We start from the raw sequence: 21104 nt of genomic DNA on the forward strand, positions 1-21104 counted from the left end.
GCAGGAGCCAAATCCACCCCTCAATTTGAGTTGTTAACTTTTCTATAGCTGGGCCATAATTAAAAAAACTACATGCACTTTCTCCCAATGTGACAGAATGCCCAGGTATCTAACTGGGCTGTCACATAACTTCAGGGGAGACTTGCATGTGATTGGCAGCATAGCATCAGTAAGCACGAAGACCTCGGTTTTGTTCCAGTTTATGGTAAGGCCGAAGAACCTACCAAAGCAAGTGATCTCTTGGATTATGGGGGCCAAGTTGTTTGCTAGATGACAAACAATAGAATGTCGTCTGCATATAGGGATAGGAGCAGTGGGCCTGGTTTGAATTGCAATCCGCTGAGGTGTTTCTCCTGGAGATGCTGAACTAAGGGGTCCATGGCGATTATGAAATGAAGTGAGGATAATGGGCAGCCCAGCCTAGTCCCTCTAGTGATGTTAAAGGGTGCTGTGAGAGAGCCATTGGCTTGTATGCGTGCCACAGACTGGGAGTATAATAGCGTGACAAGGGCAATGAACCCAGGGGGAATTCCTAGTTTGTGCAGCTTTGCCCACACAAAAGGCCATTCTAAAGAGTTGAACGCCTTATCTGCATCCAGCAGGGCCACTGCCTCAGGTACCATTGGGGAGATTCTGTTCAGCACAGAGAATACTGTACACAGCTTCAGAGGGGTGGAGGGACGAGGGACAAACCCCGAGTGCAGGGGCAAAAAGCTCTGATCTAGCAAACACGACAACCAGGACTCCAAGACTTTAGCCAATATTTTGTAATAAAAATTTAGCAGTGATAAGGGCCCATATGAGGTGCAGAGCTGCGGCTCCTTTACGGGTTTCACTAATCATGTGGTTACGGTTTCACGCAGCGATGGGGGAGGGATTCAGCATACTTTTCAAGTAAGTGTGTCACAAGTAGGTGTTTACAGGTCTTATAGAACACCCCCGTGAGACCATCCAGGCCGAGGGCCTTGGACTCATCGAGGGGATCAATCACTTGTATGATCTCTTCACTAGAGATCAGCTCACTGATGAACTGCTGCTGGGCATGTGTGATCCAGACCATGGCTATTTCAGAGAGGTAGTCCATCCCAGCCATGTCCTTGCAAGGGGTACGGGAGGTGTACAGGTGTGTGTAGTAGCAGAGGAGCTCTGCCAGGATATTGGCATTGTCACAGAAAATGAAAGGGTACACTGTTCCAAGTTATCAAAAAGTTCCAGGGGACCTAGTGCCTCAGGAGCAAGAGCCCTCATGCATCACAATGGATGTCTGGCATCATCATCGGGAATGCTCCTCGCCAGGCTGGCACTGCAACGCCTGAGGGGCTCCCCGAATAGGGGCTCTAAGCCGTACTGCTCTTATAGGGACTTGTGGGTTCAAACTATATAGAGAAGGATACCTTAATCCAGGCACCAGCACAGATTGGAGAGAACAGAAAAACTTTAAAATTGGTTATTCATCTCAGAAACACATCATAAATTTAATCAGTACGTAAGAGATGAAGACCAAGACTAAAAACCAAGAATGAAAGTAAAAAGTTGAGTTGTGATGCTCAATTACTCTCAAAGAACAAACACCATAAGAGGACTGCAACTATTATGGTACCTCTAATCCAGGGTCAACATGTTTCGCGTCTAGTGGTCCAGCCGGATCCATTGACGCTTCATCAGGACCAAAGAGAAAATAGCAGCTTCTCCAAATAACAAATCTGAAGTTAAACCCTAAATTAGGACTAAAAAACAGTCACTTACTTTAAGTCAACTGGCTAAGTCAAAAAAAGTCACCCATCCCCAAATTTGAGATGAGTCTCCTTGGGAAGCGCATGCCAAGGACTAAGGCTGACAAACTGTGTCAGTGGTCTTGTGCCGTGGACCTACCCTCTGGTCAGCACCCCCGTATATATACGATTTATACAGGGATGATGATGCCAGTCATCCATTGTGATGCATTGTGATGCATGAGGGCTCTTGCTCCTGAGGCACTAGGTCCCCTGGAACATTTTGATAACTTGGAACAGTGTACCCTTTCATTTTCTGTAATTACCATTATTGGGAAACTGTACACTGGACCATTAACCTCCCGGTCCCTCCCCCCTCTTTTTTTGTCTTGATTTATTGGTATTGTCAGTCACTGAAGTCCCGTCAGACCACTGCAGCTCAGAGATGTATGCACTGCCTCTAGGTGGACAGAGTAGTCATGCCATAGTGCGACCCAGATGCTCGCCCTCCCCCTACTTTTGGGCTCTACTGTGTTTTCCCAGAAATGTGACTTCTCTCTCAGCCAGCTCTCAAAATTTGCCCAGTAATGACGTGCAGCACAACAATTGTGGTCCATGCCCCAGCTGTGTATCTATGTTGCCAATATCTTGCAGCTCAGTTTCAATACGAGCCAGATCATTGCGTATGTCATGCAGCACCCTGAGTGTTTAGATATACATATCCCTCTAATGTAGGCATTAAAGGTTTCCCATAGGTTAGCCTGTGCCTGGACTGAACCCTTGTTCAGTTCAACGTAGTCAACAATATCCATGCAAAGCTCAGACCTGAATACTTAATTAAGCAGGGCATTAAACAGGAAGCGCCAGTGACGTTCCATGCCCCAATCTATAGACGGCATCACCAGCACCATCAGGCCAGGTGAGTGGTAAGAGAGATTGCGCAGTAATTGGATCATGCTTTACTAATCATGGGGTGACAGTGACTGAGAGTAACCAATAGTCTGTGAGGGTCCATGTGTTGTGAAGGAAGGTTAGAATGTGTAACCTACTGTGGTGGCATGGGCTATGAGCCAGGCACCTTTAAGAATGTAAGAGTCACAAAGTTCATGAAGTGTCTGCCGTGAGCGCAGCTTGCCACTCGGTACTGTGGCCGTGGAGTTGAGGAGGGGATCTAGTATGAGGTTGAGGTCGCCTCCTAGTATAATATGGTCTGTGTCTACACATTCCAGTAGGAACAATAAGTCTTGGAAGAATTCCGGGGAGTCTGTGTTGGGAGCGTAAACTTTGAAAAGTAGTATGCTTTGGCCTAACAAAGTTCCAGTAACTGCGATATATCTACCGTTGTCATCAGTGAAATAAGCAGTAGGATGGATCTGAGTATTAAGATGCACACGGGTCATGAATAGCTGCTGTAATTAGAAAAATAATAGAGGGGACCCCAGGAAGAGTCAAAGGTGTGGAAATGCCCTAGCGGAAGGTGGGTTTCGTGTAAGAATGCAAATTTTCATGCCATTGCAGGTGAGAAACTGAAGCGCCTGCTTGCCCTTGCGTGGGTTATTGATACCTCTTATGTTCTAGGAAAGGAATGGGAGATCAACCACAGAGGCCCCGTTATCACACAGCACCGTCATGCAGAGTTGTGCAGGATAATGCAGAGCTACTCATCCTAGAGAATGGAACCTTCCTATAAGGCAAATTAAGAAACATAAACAAAACCTCCAATAAAAGACACCACCCACCCCTACTGGGTAATTGAATGCCCAGCAAATCCCTGAACCCATTACCAACAACTGAAAAAACTAATACCCCAATAGTCAGCAATGCACTGTACACCTAGGGGGACAAACAACGCTGCGGCCACTGAGCCCCAATTGCTTAAGTGTGGAACAGTAGGGACTTAAAAGGGGTTGCTAGTTTTAGTAGGAGTGTGGGCCAATCGGGTGGCTAATATGGATGAAGCAGGACAATGTTCACCAGTGGAGCTTCCAGGAATGGTCAACAGGTTGACAGTCTAGTGCGCTCTATAGCACTAATCGTTCTGGTGGAAAGAGGTCAGTGCTGGCCGAGGCATGCAGGTCCGGGGGAGAGCGATCTGCCATGGGGGGCAATGTCCCCTTCCCATATTGTTTACAGAAGGCCAAGAGGTCTGCAGGAGTGCCATTGATGTCCACCAGCAAACAGGCTGGGTAAAGCATGCGTTATGTCAGCCTCAGTTTCCTCAGCATGATCTTGGCCTAAACTTATTTGTGATGAACTTCCTGTGCCGCTAGAGTAAAGCTGGGGAAGAAGGAGTGTTTAAAGTCTTGACATTGTACCTGTCCAATTTTGCGCACCAAGTGGAGAGCCAAGTCTTGATCCTCAAAATTCAGGAGTTGGGCAATAATAAGGCACAGTGGGGCTCTAGGTGAAGTCCGAGGGCCTATGGAACAGTGTGCATGCTCCATCACAAAGGTGGACATGAAGTGTTGGCAGCCAAAGAGTTTGGAAAGAAGCCATTCGACAAAGAGATCCATACGCCTGGTGTACGTGAATTCTGCAACACCCGGAATATGCAGGTTTTGCAGTGGAATCGGGCCTCTAGGTCTTTGTTCTTAATAGCCACTGTTTTAAGGAGCCGTTCGGGTCTCTCTTGCCGCTTACTAACTAGGGAGGATCCGTCTTCAAGTATCGAGAGACGCTTTTCGGCTTCATCCAATCGTCCAGACACTCCCCCATGGAATTGCGTCTACTCATGAAGGTATCAAATCGGGCATCTAGGAAGCGGAACCCCATGTGGAGTTCTGCTACGATGGCCGCAGACCAGCTGCATGTCATCCGGAGTCACAGATCGCTCCGTATCCCTGACACTTTCGACTGGGAATTTCCGATGCTTAGGGTATCCGCACACCCTGGTCAGCGAGATCTTAGGTGCAGGCAGTATCCTGTGTGGCTAGAGGGTTCTGTGACTGGTGCAGTAGTTGTGCCATGATGGGTGGAGCTGCCAGGGGCCTGCGTAATCAGGGATAGTCGGTGCGGTCTTCTGCCACTACAGTGAGGTGCAGGGCCGGGCAGGAGCTGGGTGAAGGCCGCAGGGTATCAGGTGAACAATAGCCAAGAGCTGGACACCCATGCCACTGGGGTCAGCAAGTGGGTAGAAGCAGGCCAGGTGCCTCCTACAGGCTCAGAGTGTTGGAACACACAGGTCAGGGCATGAGACCCCTCAAGTCCCTCACAAATAGAGTCTGGGGGGCCATTGCCCGCAGTGTGATGAAGGCCGCAGGAGGTCCAGAGCTGTGCAGGGAGTGAGAGGATTCAAGCAGGAGCCATCTTGGTTCCTGCCGTGGCCATGTCCCCTGTAATAATTCCTAATGATTAATGACAAATTAATGCTGAAGCCACCCCACCCCCCCGGTCAAATCCAAGAATACTGTGAAAACATGTCAATGTGTCCTTTTGCAATCTCCCAGATGGAAGACACATCATAGTCACCATAGATGATTCTTCAAAATGCGCATCTGTAGAGTTCCTGAGGACATCAGTCGAAGTGGTCACAACACTGGTGGAGAACATGTTTGTATTCATTGGCTTTTGGCCACACCAGCACTGATGAAAGCAGATAATGGACAATCATTCAAGAATCATCACTTCAAAGAACTGACCTACAAAACTTATAGAGCTGGGTCATCAGTGTATCTAGCCATACTAGCCACAAGCGAAAAGAGAACTGGCGTGTTTTACACTGATTGTTATGAAAATGCTCAAAATGGCACACACAACGCAGGAATCAATTCAACAAAGAGCAAAGAGAGATAGGAGAAAAAGCATTGCTATATAACAATATAAATAACTCAAAGTGCCATATCAACCAAAATCATACAAAGCACTCCTAATATACAGCACCGTAGTGATCACTTTAAGAGGGGCAAGGAATAAGCATTTGACTTTTTGAAAGTCTGGAGCATCAGGGCAACTGGTCACAGAGCTAGAAGACTACATCACACAATATCTCAACTAAAGTTATGGCAATTTTCCACCGCAAATGCCATGGAAATAGGAAGGAATGTCAAAACAATCTCCATTGTGGTAACTGCAGTCAATAACTCATCTTAGAAGAGGAGAGGTGTTTTGGTTTACAATATGTGAGTGCAAATACATATAGATCAGATAAAGGTGAGGTGTGTGATATTTCAGGGAACTCTTACTTGCAGAGCAATTTGACCAGCCGTCCGCTTTTCTTTGCCCCTCATGAAAGGTATCACCTGAGGACAACCAACAGCAATAGAAGTGACCCCAGCTTCCCTCTGTGAGCTTAGACGACAATATGGGAGTAGAAGCCAGGAGCAAAGGCTATCTGTAACTCCAACATCTCCTCCAATAGGTGAGAAGTTATTGTTAGGTCCACAAGAACTGGATTTACACAGATTACTTCAAAGGAATCATGTCCCATTCTTTTAGGGTAGATGGCCACACGGAGGCTTCCTGGCTGGTCTCTTTTGAATGGGCTGGAAAGCAGACATTTGGGTGACCCTACGTCTACCAGATTACTTTCCTCTGACATCTTCTACAGGACCAAGATGAGTTGTTTTCTGTAAGGTTAGCCCAATCTGACATTCTGTGGGTATGTTCTAAGTTCACAAGCACTTGCTCCCAGCTTGGATTAATGGGTGTCTCTTATAATCTCTCCATAATTATACCTGACATAGGGTCTGATTTAGAGATTGGTGGATCAGTTACTCTGTCACAAATTTGAGCGATATCCCATCTGCAGTATTACAAGCACATTTTATCCAATGGCACTTGTTGTCACGGTCTGCACATCTCTTACCACCGAAGGCTGAAGAAGTTGGAGGAACACCCAGTTGCTTACTGGTTCTGGACTGGGCAAGATAGGGGCAACCCTTTCTAGTGGCCACAGTACTGCTGACTGGAAAAAGACGCCAAGGCAGACCGTACTCTCCAGAAGGAGTCCCATAGGAAAAACCCAACAAAATGGGAAAAAAACCTCTACCACAGGAACTCCTGAGAAAGAGGAAAAAACAATGAAAAAAGGGAAAAATTGAATATAATTCTGCAGAAAGAAGCAGGAGCACAGAGAAAACTGGAAACAGAAGCCAGGATCACCACCAAGACGGAAGTGTTTGCAACGCAAGGAAGAAAGTAATTGCAGTGTTTATATACCATGAAACAGGAAGTGACACAACAGGAAGAAAGTACGACACCATCTTGGATTGGGAAAGACCACATAGAAATAAATGAGCGAAAAAACTAAATAGAAAAGGAAAGGGAAAAAATGCATACTGGAAAGAAGAACACCAAGGAAGAAGACAATATGGACAACCAAGAAGAAAGAAGAAACAAAGACAGAAGAAAAAGAAAAAGGAAGAAAGAAGAGGAAAGACCCAAGGAGGTAAGTACAAGGAAAATCAGGGAGGCTGTCAGGGGCTGTGGCACGACCCAGAGCACGAAATGTGCCTCCTGATCCGCACCTCAGAAAAATGAGTACAGAAAAATGGGCAGCGGCTATTCCGGTGTCCTGAAATGCAGACTGTCGGCCCAACCACAGTCCGAAAGAGGGACACCGTGGTAGTCCGCTGCATCACACTCAGCCTCCTTCCGATGCCCCAGGCTTGTCAAGAAAAAGAGAGATTTATTACAAACTGAATGGGGTGCATGAACTGAGGAAGCATCTTCCCATGAACAGTCACTGAGGGGATAACCTTTCCAGTGAATCAGAAATTGTAGCTTATTCCAAAAGATACGTGAATCACAGATCTCCTGTACCTCATATTCAGGATGGCTATCCACAGTAAGAGGAGGAGGATATTGAAAAAGCCTATTGTAAGGATCAGCTGTGAGACATGAAAAACTGGATGAATATTTCCAAGTCTCGGGTAAACGTAGCCGAACAGCGACAGGATTCAATACCTGAAGTATTTGGAAAGGACCATAAAAGCGGGGTTTGAACTTGTTTTGAGAAAAAAAAACGAAAAGGCAGAAATTTAGAGGAAAGCCACACTTTGTCTCCCGGTTGGTAAGATGGTGCTGCCCGACAACGGCTATTAGCCTTTCTTTTCATAGTTTGTTTAGAAGCTGGAAGAGTGGTACGGATCAGGTCCTGAACATGGCGGAGTTGTCGTGCAAATGATGTAACCACAGGAACAGGAGGCAGGACACAAGGTATAGTGGGAAAAGTCTTGGGATGATAGCCATAGGTGTAAAACAAAAGTGTTGATCCTGTTGCACTATGCACCGTATTATTATAGGAAAACTCAGCTAAAGAAAGGAAATCGACCAGTTACTTTGAGTGGCATTACAGAAACAACATAAATGCTGTTGGAGTTCCGGATTCAAGCGTTCAGTTTGACCGTTAGTTTGTGGATGAATCCTGATGAAAGGGAGACATTAATATGTAATGAGGTACAAAAAGCCTTTCAAAAACGTGATACATATTGGGGTCCCGATCTGAAATGATGACTTGTGTAAGTCCATGTAGGCAAAAGATACCTTGGATGAATATATGTCTCATTTCTTTGGCTGTAGACAATTTCTTTAAGGCTGTGAAATGCGCCATCTTGGTAAATGAATCAACAGTTACCATAAATACATGATTCCCTGAAGAAGACGATAAAGAACATATGAAATCTGTAGACAGGGTGTGCCATGGAGCAGAGGGAACAGGCAGGGGCATTAATAATCCTGCTGGCTTGGTCCGAGGTGTCTTGGTTTGGGCACATACAGGGCATGATGTTATGTAGGATTCGGCAGCAGTCGTAAGTGTAGGCCTTCAAAAAGAATGTAGGAGCAACTGTCTTTTTAATTTCATGATGTCCAGCTACAGGAGAATCATGGCACATCTGTAATGCCTTGGTCTGTACTTTCTTAGTTGGCAAAAATAATGAGTTTTGATAATAGAAGAAGTCCTGATTCTTTTGTAATTGAGGACTCAAAATGTTCCATTCTTCAAGTAGAAGATACTGGTAGTCTGACTTAACACGATCAGGAAAGGACTGGGCAACCCCGATAATTCAACTGGGTTCTATTATTTTTGGAGCGGAAGTGTTAGCGCTTTCTGGATAGTGACGAGCTAATACATCAGCTACTAAGTTCTGAGATTCGGGAATGTAGGTCACAACAAAGTCATATTGGCTGAAAAAGAAAGCCCATCTTGCCTGCCGGCTATTTCGACATTGGAAATTTCAGAGACATTGTGGATTACGGTGATCAGTTCTTGCTTCAAACGGTTCTTTGGTACCCATTAAGAAATGTCTCTATTCTTTATAGGCATCCTTAAGAGCAAGTAATTTCCGTTCTAACAAAGATTAATTGCATTCGGCTTCTGTCAGTATGTGGGATAAGTAAAAGATAGGATGTTCCAAGCCATCGTCTTCTTGTTTCTGAAGTAAGACTGCATCAATAGCTCTCTCAGAGGCATCAGTGACTACTATAAACTTTTTAGTAGTATCCGGGTGTCGTAACATAAGAGCTTGGATAATGGCCTGTTTTAGGTTTTGAAAGGCCATCCCTGCACTGTCAGTCCAAACAAATCCCTTCTTCAGATTTTCTCCTTTAATGACCTGAGTGATAAAACTTTGTTGATGGGCAACGACTTGTATGAATTGCCAATAAACGTTGGAGAGACCTAGCGAGCATTGGGTTTCCTTCACAGAAGAGGGAGAAGGCCAATCCAAAAATGGCTTCCACCTTGTCTGGATCTATAGCTATTCCAGTCTGATTGATGCAGAACCCACAATACTGTACTTCTGTCTTGTTAAATTCACATTTTTCAGGTTTACTGTATAGCTGATTCTGTCTGAGTCTTTCCAAAACCTGCAGTACATGCTCAGTGTGATGTTCAGGTATACGAGAATATACTAGGATGTCATCCAGATAAATCACCACACTGTTATTCAGAGTCAGAAAACATGGAGTCCATGAATCGTTGAAATATGGAGGGTACGTGTGTTAAACCAGAGGGCCTGACTCTGTATTCACAATGGCCAAATGATGTACGAAAGGCTGTTTTCCAATCATCTCCTTCCTTGACACGTAAGAGATGATAGGCACCCCTCAGATCCAATTTGGTAAACATCTTGACACCTTGGACGGCGTCACGTATATCCCTAATAAGGGGTAAGGGATATCGATCCTTGATGGTTATTTTATTGAGTCCACGAAAGTCAACACAGGGACGCAGATCTTTCGTTTTCTTTGGAATTAAAAAAATAGGAGCCCCTGCAGGAGATGAAAAGGGGGCGACTAAACCATTCTGTATATTATCATCTAGGTATTTTTTAAGTACCTTCTTTTCTTGTTCAGTCAACGAATACATCCATCCAAAAGGAACCACTTCTCCCGGAATCAAAGGAATGGCGCAGTCATAGACCCAATGAGGAGGTAAAACAGGTTTGCAAGGCTTCTGGAATACATGACAGTACTCTTGATAACAACTTGGTACGCCCTGTACCATGTTGATAGAGCAGCTCGTATTCTTGGAAGAAGGAGTTAAACCTTTTGGAGACCAATAGGAGTTTGTGGAGTAACAGTTCTGCTGGTAAAACTGTGATGATAAAGATATTGTTCTTGTTTCCCAATTGATATATAGGTTATGCTGAGTGATGCAAGGAATTCCTAATATCATGGTATGATTTGGAGAGGATATTAGATCAATGGTAATGTGTTCCTGATGTCTCCCAAAATGCAGACAGAGAGTGGGTGTAGTATCCACCACTGGTTCTGAGGTTAAAAGGGACACATCTACTGTGTGGACTTGTTCCAGCATTTCTTTAGGAACTCATGGTATACCTCTTTCTTTTGCCCAAGTGTCATCCAAATATTTACCGCTGGCTCCACAATCCAACAATGCAAAAACCTGCTCTTCTTGACTTTGGGAACACTGTATCACAACGGACAGTATAAACAGAGCTGAGGTTGTCAGGAATCCCCTAGTTGCCTCCTGCGTTATCTGTCGGCATCCCCAGGGATTAGGGTTAAATTATATCTCTGTTCTGGGTTAAACCTTCATGTTTCTAAGTAAACATGATGTTCTGTGTTATAAATTGGTTTTATCAATGCTTGTTTTACCAATGCTTGTTTGCTAATGTGAGCAGGTGTAGACATGTGCTTCTAATTGGGTGTGGTGTAGACATGTGCTTCTAATTGGATGTGGTGACTCATCCACATGTGAAAACTCAACTGCTTTTCTGATTGGCTATAAATAGCAGAGTGAAGCATGCCTCTCTGCTTGGCTTTGTTTTGCTTCCTGATCTCAGCATCTGATTTGGCAGTCCAGCCCCTGCTATCATCCTCGTATTCAGGACTTTTGAGGCAATTATTTTCTTCATTCCTGTACCAGCTGACATCAGGCATTCCTCCAGCACTCCGGAAACAGCAGCTAAGTGACTAGTATTCTCCAGAGAGTTTGTTCTTTGAGCGCCGCGCTGTCCTAGAACAGCTGTTGTATTTCAGACCTCGTATTTTGGTAGAGTGCTTACCTTGAAGAGACAAATGCATTTCTGAACATTCTAAATTATTATTGTAGTTACTTGCCTAAATGTACTTCAGGAAATCTGCTTGAGCTCAAGTACTACAAAATGTGACAGTGCAATGTTAAAAGAGCATTTGTGTGACTTTTCTTTTTCTAATAGCATAACTCTTGGATTTAAATTGTGTCATTCATGCCTGTGTTTCAGGTTTGAGGAATTTGCTTTTGAAAGGTTTTTCACACACACGGTGAAACCAAACCAAACGGTGCCACCGTAACTGTTTAAACCCAGAGTGGACATTTGTATTTCTTGGATTGTTTTTGTTCCTTTTAGTTTAACAATATGCATGCTGGAAAGTTATACGTGATATAATTAGTGCCCTTGTTTGGCTTTCTTGTGCATGATAAGTGCAACCACAGTTCTAATTGTAGTGTGCAACAGTGAATCTCTGTGCAGCCAGCCCTAGTGTAGCAGCACTTGTTGTTATGGTACTCAGTTTGGGTTTTTGGTAATGAAGTGTTAGTAATTGTGCCAACAGTTATTATTATCCAAGAAAAGAGCTGGAGCATCCTGGTGTTCTTCTACCGCTCCCGTGCCCATATCAGAAAGAGAGATTCAGTTTCATTGCTGTATATCACGTAATGCTTCTTCAGCAGCAGCCTCCAACCCGGGTCGCTCAAACATCTGCTTCAAGAGTTTAAGAAAGGTAGGCTAATTAGATAATACAGGATCCTCAGCAGATACCAAGGGGGTCTCCCAGGCTAGTGGGGGGCAAGGCGCTGATCAAATAACCCACCTTGGCTTTGTCAGATGAAAATTGGAGGGGTTGAAAGGCAAAGAAGACTGCCGAAGAGTCCAGAACTTCCTTTACTTTATGCACATCTCCAGAATATCGAGGTGTCGAGGTGGACACAGGAGGTATATCCACAGGTCGAGAAGACAAGGCTTGCCGTAGTGCGGTATTCTCTGCCCGCTATTGTTGTAATTCTTGGGCTTGTTGTTGCACAGTATGGAACATGGTTTGTGCACTTTCTACGACATCATCCTGTGGTCCCTGCATGGTCATCACGCAACGCTGATTCTTTTGGCGTTGCAATCTGTCACGGTCTTCACATCTATTAACACTGTAGGCTGAAGAACTTGGAGGAACACCCGGTTGCTTACTGGTTCTGGACTGGCCAAGATAGGGGCAACCCTTTCTAGTAGCCACTCTGCTGCTGACTGGAAAAAGACGCCAAGGCAGACCGTACCCTCGAGAAGGAGTCCCAGAGGAAAAACCCAACAAAATGGGAAAAAACCTCTACCACAGGAACTCCTGAAAACGAGGAAAAACAATGAAAAAGGGAAAAAATATAATATAATTCTGCAGAAAGAAGCAGGACAAAGAAAGCTGGAAACAGGAGCGAGGATCACCACCAAGACGGAAGTGTTCGCAACGCATGGAAGAAAGGAATTGCAGTGTTTATATACCATGAAACAGGAAGTGACACAACAGGAAGAATGTACGTCATCATCTTGGATTGGGAAAGACCACACAGAAAAGAATGAGAGAAAAGACCAAATAGAAAAGGAAAAGGAAAAAAGGCATGCTGGGAAGAAGAACACCAAGGAAGAAGACAATATGGAAGCCCAAGAAGAAAGAAGAATTGAAGACAGAAGAAAAAGAAAAAGAAAAAGAAAAAGGAAGAAAGAAGAGGAAAGACCCAAGGAGGTAAGTACAAGGAAAATCAAGGAGGCTGTCAAGGGCCACGGCGCGACGCAGAGCATGAACTCTGCCTCCCGGGCTGTACTGCAGCAAAATGAGTACAGAAAAATTAGCTGCAGCGGTTTCGGCGTCCTGAAATGCGGACTGCCGGCCTGACCGCGGTCCGAAAGAGGGACGCCAAGGTAGTCTGCAGCTTACACTTGTAATATGCTGGATGGGATATCTGTCACATTTGTGTTGGAGTAACCCATCATTTGAGCTCTAAATCAGGCCTATAGGGGCTCCCCTCCAGGGAGAGCTTACGTCACACTTTCAGAACACAGCAAAGAATTGCTCTTACACTGATTACTTATTAAAAATCAAAACACCTTTGCCATTCCCCTGTGAAATTGACTAATCACAGCTCATGTTTACCTTGACATGTGGAAAATAGCACAGACTTGAGGCAAGAAATGTGATAAATGGGTCCAAAGGAGCTTGTCCTCATATACTTCCGATTTCTTCTCAGGTTGATCACTATACAGACAAGCAAGGACCTACCTCTGTCAAAAGTAGCTGCCACAAAGCAGTGTCAACAGCCTTTGCTCGCAATGCACTACTCGCCTCAAAGCTGACCTCAAACCAAAGTGAGGATAAAAAGGATATCTAAACTCATACTTCCAAACTGATTTCAAGCAAGAAGAAGTGAACCAATATGCATACATCTGGAGGCTTTTAAAGTTACCCAGGTTCCGAAGAAGAATCAAAAGTAGGGAAATGGTAGAAACGTGGCTTGGTGGACGGGTGGTGAAGGTAGCACAAGCGGAAAGAACAAAGCAGTTGCAGATGGGATATCAGTGGCAAAGGGCCAAAATCAATCAATCAGGAATGTGTAAAGTGCACTACTCACCCATGAGGGTCTCAAGGCGCTGAAATGGTATTCTTGATGGCTTTTATAGCCACTCAGATCAGCCCCTCTGAAAACTGTGATTCAACAGTCAGGTGTCAACTCTGGTGTCTAGGTTCAGTGGTCCAGAGGTCTCTTGCGACAGGCTAGTACCGGTTGCATGAGAGACCCACGCATGCCAGAACAACGCATGCCTTAACAACAGGGTCAGAACCACGACCGTTTCATTTCCACGCATGCCTTCACCATGCATGCCTTTACAAAAAAATGTAGTTGTAAAAGCATGCCTAGTAAAGGCATATGTGGAAACTGCATGTGAAACGGCATGTGTTGTTCTGTCATACAACACACCCCACTGGCCCTGAGGCCCAAAACTACCCCCACCCGTAAACTACCCCGACCCCCCTGAGCCCTAAAAAAATCGATTTCAACCCCCACACCCCTGCCCCTAAAACCTAAAGTACCCCAACCCCGCCACCCTCCCTGAATCCTAAAAAAAAGACCTATTCAAACCCCACCTCAACCCTAAAAACTAAAGTAGCCCAACCCCCCCACCTCCTCTGAACTCTAAAAAAAGACAACCCCTACCCCCACCCTGCCCCATAAAACTAAACTACTTCAACACCTCTCATTCACCCTGAGCCCTAAAAATAAAACTTCCCGGACCACCCATCCCCGCCCACAAAAACTAAACTACCCCGTCCCCCCAACCACGCTGAGACCGAAAAAAAAAGTACCCCGACTCCCCCCCTAAAAACTAAACTACCCCGACACCCCCACATGTCCTAAGACCTAAAACCTCCCCCCTAATAAGTAAACTACCCTGACTCCCCACCCACCCAGTCCTAAAAGAAAAACTATCCAGAACCCCCATCCCTGCCCCTAAAAAACTAAATTACATCGACCCACCACCCACTCTGAGCCCTAAAAAAATCTACCCTCACTCCCCATCCCTGCACCTAAAAACTAAACTACCCCTGACAGCCCCCCACCCACCCTAAGCCCTAAATCCACCCCACTGCTAAACACTACCCACCAACCCTGCCCCAACCCCACTTACCTCACTGCGTCCTCTCACAATCCTTCCTCCTCTTCGCTCCTCCCTCCTCCTGCTCTTCCTTAAACATTCCACCATCCCTTTAAAAATAAACTACCCCGCCCTCAAACCTAAGCCCTAAATAAAAAGAAATACCCAAACGCCCTACTCCCGCCACTAAAAACTTTTTACAAATAGCCTGACCCCATCCTAAAAAAAATACCAAACCCCCTCACTCCCGCCCCTTAAAAAAAGAAATTGCCTGCCTCAACCCTCCCCCTCACCCACCCCAAACCCTTAATCCACCCCTAACCCCTGTCACAACTCCAGTTACCTCACCGTGGCCTCTCCCGATCCACTCTGGCTTTTTCTGTGCTTTAGCCATGCATATAGGTAGTTTGGCACATGCGTGGTTAAGGCACAGAAAAAAACATATGTTGCTCCGGCAAGCGTTGCTACGCTTGTATGCTAAACTTCTGCGTTGTTTTCAACGTACTGTAAAGGACGTTTCCCACTGGTATCTAAAGGAGGTACTATATTAGAGTGATAGTGGTAGTCTCTACTATTGTTGCCACCTGCAATACCATCTAGTCACAGAGCTCCACATGATGTAAACATGATTGCACATGAATGGATGGGTTGACTTATTGACTAAAAGCATTAACTGGAATACTTCCGCAGAAAGGTTTCTTGCCATAGAAGAGGCTAGAGGCAAAAAAGGTAACTGGACAGATCTTCCTGATTATAAAGATCACAGTGCTAAAAGTACTATGTAAGGATCGATCTCTGAAGAGTGAAGGGTTAGCTGGGCTCCGCTTTCACAGGAGTACACGGCCTTTTCAGAAGGATGAGTGTATTATGTGTGCTTGCTTGTCACAATACAAAGCAGTGCTATGCATCACCTGGGCAGGACAGAGTATCTGCTGGGTTCTTATAACAGAGGGGGGAGGCAGAGTGATGAACAATAAGGGTAGTGCCTGGAAGCAGAGAGACGATCGGATTGGTGGGGATGTGGGTGACAGAAGTCTGGCTTGGTCAGATTGCTTTGAAAAGGTAGATTGAGTTCGTGGAGAGTGGCAGGACGGAGTGCCTCCGAGGAATTTGTGTTTTGCACCCGGGGATGTGCTCCTAAAAAGACTCCTGTATGGGAAAGGTCTTCTCAGTTTGAAAACGGGGTATAGTGGTAGCCTGGAGTAGGATGGAAGAGTCTTAGGGAGATCATGAGGCACTATAATGTGTTTTTCTACGGAGCCTACCCCATGGGCCACCACCACTTAAACAATAAAGTGGTTGAGACCCTCTGGCAACAAACAACTAGGATTCCGAAAGAAGGATGGTAAGTGTGGAAGCCCACTGGGATAACTCAGCAAGGCCAACAAACATTTTATATGTTTGCAGATTATTCAGTCACTTCCTGATTCAGTCCCGGCCCCAGTCTTTGTGGCACGTCAGGTGCTATGCCTACAGGGTATCTTGGAGAAAAAAAGCCTTGGCACCTGGTTTGAAGTTGGTTTCCCGATTGAGGGACTGGGAGATTCACCAAAGGGTGCCTGAATTGCCCAACCCGTGACAATGTTCTTCATTTACACTAGCAAAAGGTGTGGCACCGCCCTACTGATCCGCAGGAACCAGAAGATAGGGTGCCAGGAGAGCCCAGTTTGATTGATAACCCTGGGAGTCAGGTGTCTGCCTCCTCCCATTAGAGCCAGTTCTGCAAAGAGATTTGTAGGCTGCGTGTCTTTGTGGCGCAAAAATCCACGAAAATGATTCCCACATAATTGCCAGCTGTTGGCGCATTCGCCAAGCTTTGTCACTTCCCTAATAAAAGAGTTTGGCACAAGAGAACTTGGTGTTTGAACTCGTTTGCAGAAAGAGAAACTGATTTTTTATGTAGTACCGCGACTGCTAAAACCCTTGGTGGAGACCAAGAATATCTTTTGTTCTTGTGGTCGATGTCACACATGGGGCACCACGTGTTGTTCACATCTGCACACAGTCTTGCGAAGTCCACTCCTTCATAGCAATATAAAAGGCAACCCCTTCAGACCTGTATAGTGAGGACAGGGAACTACTTTCCTCCCCATAATTCCTATCAATGACATAAGGAATACACAATGGTTGCTTTTATATCGCTCTACTCTGTTTGTATCCACCTTTCACCAATTATGTTGACATAAGAGCTGACAGCATTTAAACACATTACAAACTCTTACTTTCCTTTCCACTTTGCATTTACACGAGAAACCACTAAATATACAGCGTCGCTATTTGAATACCACTTGACATCTTATTTGACTAGCAAGTCACACACCTCGTTCCTGCTTCCATGCAGTTTGCCAACCAAATCCACCGATGAATGTGGGATCGTTTTTGCCTCATTTCACACAAGATCCCAGACGTTGTTGGCTCCTGTCCGCTAGTGTCCATAGGAGTGCTGAAGGCAGGTGGAATACATAAAGGTGCAGCCATGAGGACCCTGTCCTGTCTGCTGTGTCTGGAATTGTGGGGTTCACGAGTATCTGGGACACTTTGCTACCCATTCCTGTTCCAGGAGGCAGGTCAGTACATGCTTGGAGGACTCTTCAATTTTGGAACTGGCAGCAGAGACATGACTTATCGTTTTCAGCCTGAAGTAACAATATGCGAAAGGTAAGTGGCAATCTCTTCTTTGTGTACTGTTGTATGTTAGAAAATCAACCACAAAAAATTGACTACAAAAATAGTATAGCAACAACATCTCCAACCAAAAATTGTGAAGGTCAATAGCTATATATATATATACATATATACATTGGTGTCCTTTTTTAACTGCACATTGGGAGATTTTTCTTAAAGGCTACCAAAAATAACTAGACAGAGCGCCACAATGAACTTGTCTGTGATATGCTTAGATGACTCTATCAAAGAAGAAAAATCTCCCATTATGCAGTTAAAAAAGGACACCAATGTAGCACCCATACCCATAAAAGTGACCCGACACCTTAGGTCAAAGGAAGAAATTGATCTTTCTCAAGGGGGTCACAACTGTACAAGCCTCCGTTGGGGGAATATCCCCCTCTCCTCCAAACGGCAATCTGCAAGAGCTGCAAAGATTGATAGAGCAACGTGAACCCCGTAAAAAAAAAAAAATCACCCCCAATACCAGGGAAAAGGGAGGCGAATGATGACAGCACGGGCCTTTTGAAATCTATTTTTCCAGTGTATTTTAGTAATTGTGAGGACTTGCGCTCGAGTTTAGAACAAGGGAATCAGTCGGAGCAATCAGTCTGTGTTGCAACACAGGATCAGCCTTTAATCAAGAGTTTTTACACTGACTCTTTTGCTAATGATGTTAGCGCTTTGTAGGAAAAGAGTATATCGGCTCCTCACCCAGGACAACACCAAGGGGACTGGGAGAAAATTACTAACACCATAGTCAGCCTAAGTACCTTTTAGGAACACTCGAGCAGCCCTTCAAACAAGCTAAATTTCCTGTTAGAAGCAGAGGTGCCAGCTACCACATGGAGAGCACTTTTATCAATGCTGGACATTGTCAGCGGCAATAAAATATCTGGCCGACATACAAGACATTCAAGTGGACCTTCTCAACATCATGGCAGAACACATTGTGGCAATAGATTTAAATCTGCAAGCCCTCAATGATCTGATTCAGAGAGCCCAAAAGCACAGTTTTACACAGCACGATGCTTGCAAATGTGTTCTATCAGGGGAAAAGCCCCAGGCCATTTCCTCCATTTATAAGATAATCCTGGAATTCAGGGCCTAAGTCATAAAAACAAGGAAAAGCTTTTGAGTCCTTGAACTGAACGAAATGGCCACCTCAAACGCTGAAATCAGTCATTACATGGAATGCACAGAAGGCGTCCCAAGGGGTTCCCAGAGTTCAGTGTAACGACGAAAAAGAGGGCACTCTAAGCCCAGCCGTATATTAAATTTCCCCTCGGCCAGGAGATCCCGATATAGGGGAAAAACTCGAAAGAATAACTAAGGCTTTCGAAATGGAAGACGCATGTGGCCCTTGCCACCAAAAAACAAAAGGGGAAAGAAAAAGCAAAGAAAGGCACGGAAAAAAGAAGAAAAAGTCCAGCAGAAAAATATATGGCAATGTTTTGTATACCATAAACACTCAGCCTCTCCTAAAACTAGTGAAGGACATGAAAATGTCCCAGATCCATCGTGAGAAATGCAGGAGGCTGTAGCAGAAGAAAGTCTCACTACTACTGTCCCAGCGAGCCCAATCCCCAGGCCCAAAGAACAATTTCAATTTAGACATGTAGGGAACAAAGAAAAGAGGGACAAAGAAATACTCTCGGGCAACAAATGTCCCTAGACTATCGCACAGGGATAGAGAATCCGATGACTCCTGTTAATAAAGAATTCCATTGGTTGCGGCATACTAGGGTATGCACATCTATAATTAGGGTGATATTTTGTATGCCACTCCTAGATCAAATGGCTTCCAATCGGACTGCATTGGGTTGAAACTTGAGTTAAACATTAGTGGAGGAGCTGATAGCCATGGAATTTAGATTGAGGCCCAACATAAACTCACAAATAAGACTCAAACTTAATGCTCTCAATTTTTTTGCAGAACCTTTGAATAAAGCAACTTGTAAACCTTCAGTTTATCAACACTGCCCTTTCCCCCATTGTAGACGAGTGTTGCAACCTATCAGAGGTTGATTGACAGCAGGGGAGTGCAAGGTCACTACTGGCTGTTAATAAACTACAGCAGGGAGACTTGAATGGATGGCCTGGAGTCGTGTTGTTGCAGCACCCAGTTGCTATTGTTATGAGAGGTAATACAAAGGGTACTGTTTCGAAGTTAGAGATGAACTCGCCTATTCTGCAAGCCCAGAGGTGTACCAGCTGGGGATTGGAGACTGATAGGGGGCTATTTAGTGAAAATCTGCTAAGAGTACTATCCTGGAATGTAGCAGGAGTGCGAGCAAAGCTTGCAGACCCTGGGTGGGGAAGGGTTTATCGATCAACATCAGTTTATACTTCTTCAGGAGACTTGGGCAGTGCCTCAGGTATTCAGAAATAGTTATATTAACTTTAGTGCTAATGTGGTACCCTCTATCTCTGGAAGAGCGTTAGGGGGGTCTACTAATTTTGTTAAAATTAGATTTTTTTCCCACAGTGAAGGAAGTTATAATTGGGAGTAAAGATTTGCTGGGGGTAGAAATAAAGGTAAAAACGCCCTTAGGTGTGCAAGGACAAACAGTGCAACCAGGGAAAATAGTACAATAACTAGGTGCTCATCTCCAGACTATTGCAAAATGTATGCACATATGTTTGTGCATATGTGTGTATTCATGTGTGTGTGTGTATGTGTGTGTATATATATATATATATATATACACATACATATTATATATGTGTGTGTGTGTGTTATTCAATGCTTAACAAGTTCATAGGTCATTGCATAACTCCTAGATAAGTTGTTATACTAGATACTTATGGATCCCTGCTCTCATCTTATATCACACTCATCTATCACTTATCTAAATGTGTGTGTGTGTATATATATATATATATATATATATATATATATGTTTGTATGCTATTTTATGCCTAACATGTTCATAGGTCATTGCATAACTCCTAGATAAGTCGTTATACTAGATACTTATGAATCCCTGCTCTCATCTTATCACACTTATCTACCCATCATCATATGTCATGTCTCTATCAAACTATCCTCCATTCCCACTCTGACTCATCCCAAATCCTTTCTACTACTTTCATCTCCTAAATAACTCTGCCTAAGCTCTTCCCTCCGCTTCCACATCTAACTCACCAAACCTCACTCTACTACTGTGACCTCCCACACAACCCTACTAAATTCTCCCGCATTTATCTCACCCTGCTACTATGCTCTCCCTAACCCTTCCACATACTCTTCCCTCCTCCATCCCCCTTTACTCATCCCAAGCCCCTTTGGGTTGAGTAAATGAAGGATATACTCCCAATAACACTTCTGGATTTCTTTCCTCCTCCACCCCTCCATTACTCCAGTCAATCTAACTAACAAACTCTCATATCCGCGGCTCAAATTAACTCTTAATAATACTAAAACTGTACTCATTATTTCCCGATACTAATCCATCACTAATTCTTGTTGGGTTCCAGAGTAGCGTGCTACTCACCGAAAAGCGCTTCGACGCCTCGTCAGGGGTAGTAAGCGCTATATAAATACGATTACAATACAATACCATACAATATTGGTTAGGCGGTCATATACCAAACGTATCCTTTTTCCAGAAACAGACTCTCAAAGCAGGAGTTTGCTGCTGCTTAA

At 44.6% G+C, this 21104-nt stretch overlaps 1 protein-coding gene across 1 annotated transcript in view; it reads left to right on the forward strand.

Annotated features, from left to right (window-relative positions):
* The first annotated feature begins 6981 nt into the window (after positions 1 to 6981).
* Positions 6982 to 21104, forward strand: part of LOC138301786 (taste receptor type 1 member 3-like) — a 36329-nt gene continuing 22206 nt past the window's right edge. Inside the window, exons 1-2 of the mRNA XM_069242290.1 lie at positions 6982 to 7098; positions 17352 to 17449. Coding sequence (XP_069098391.1) covers positions 6982 to 7098; positions 17352 to 17449 — 215 coding nt within the window. The remainder of the gene's footprint in view (positions 7099 to 17351; positions 17450 to 21104) is intronic.

This window comes from Pleurodeles waltl, chromosome 6 (genome assembly GCF_031143425.1).
Source record: "Pleurodeles waltl isolate 20211129_DDA chromosome 6, aPleWal1.hap1.20221129, whole genome shotgun sequence".
Classification (NCBI taxonomy): domain Eukaryota; kingdom Metazoa; phylum Chordata; class Amphibia; order Caudata; family Salamandridae; genus Pleurodeles; species Pleurodeles waltl.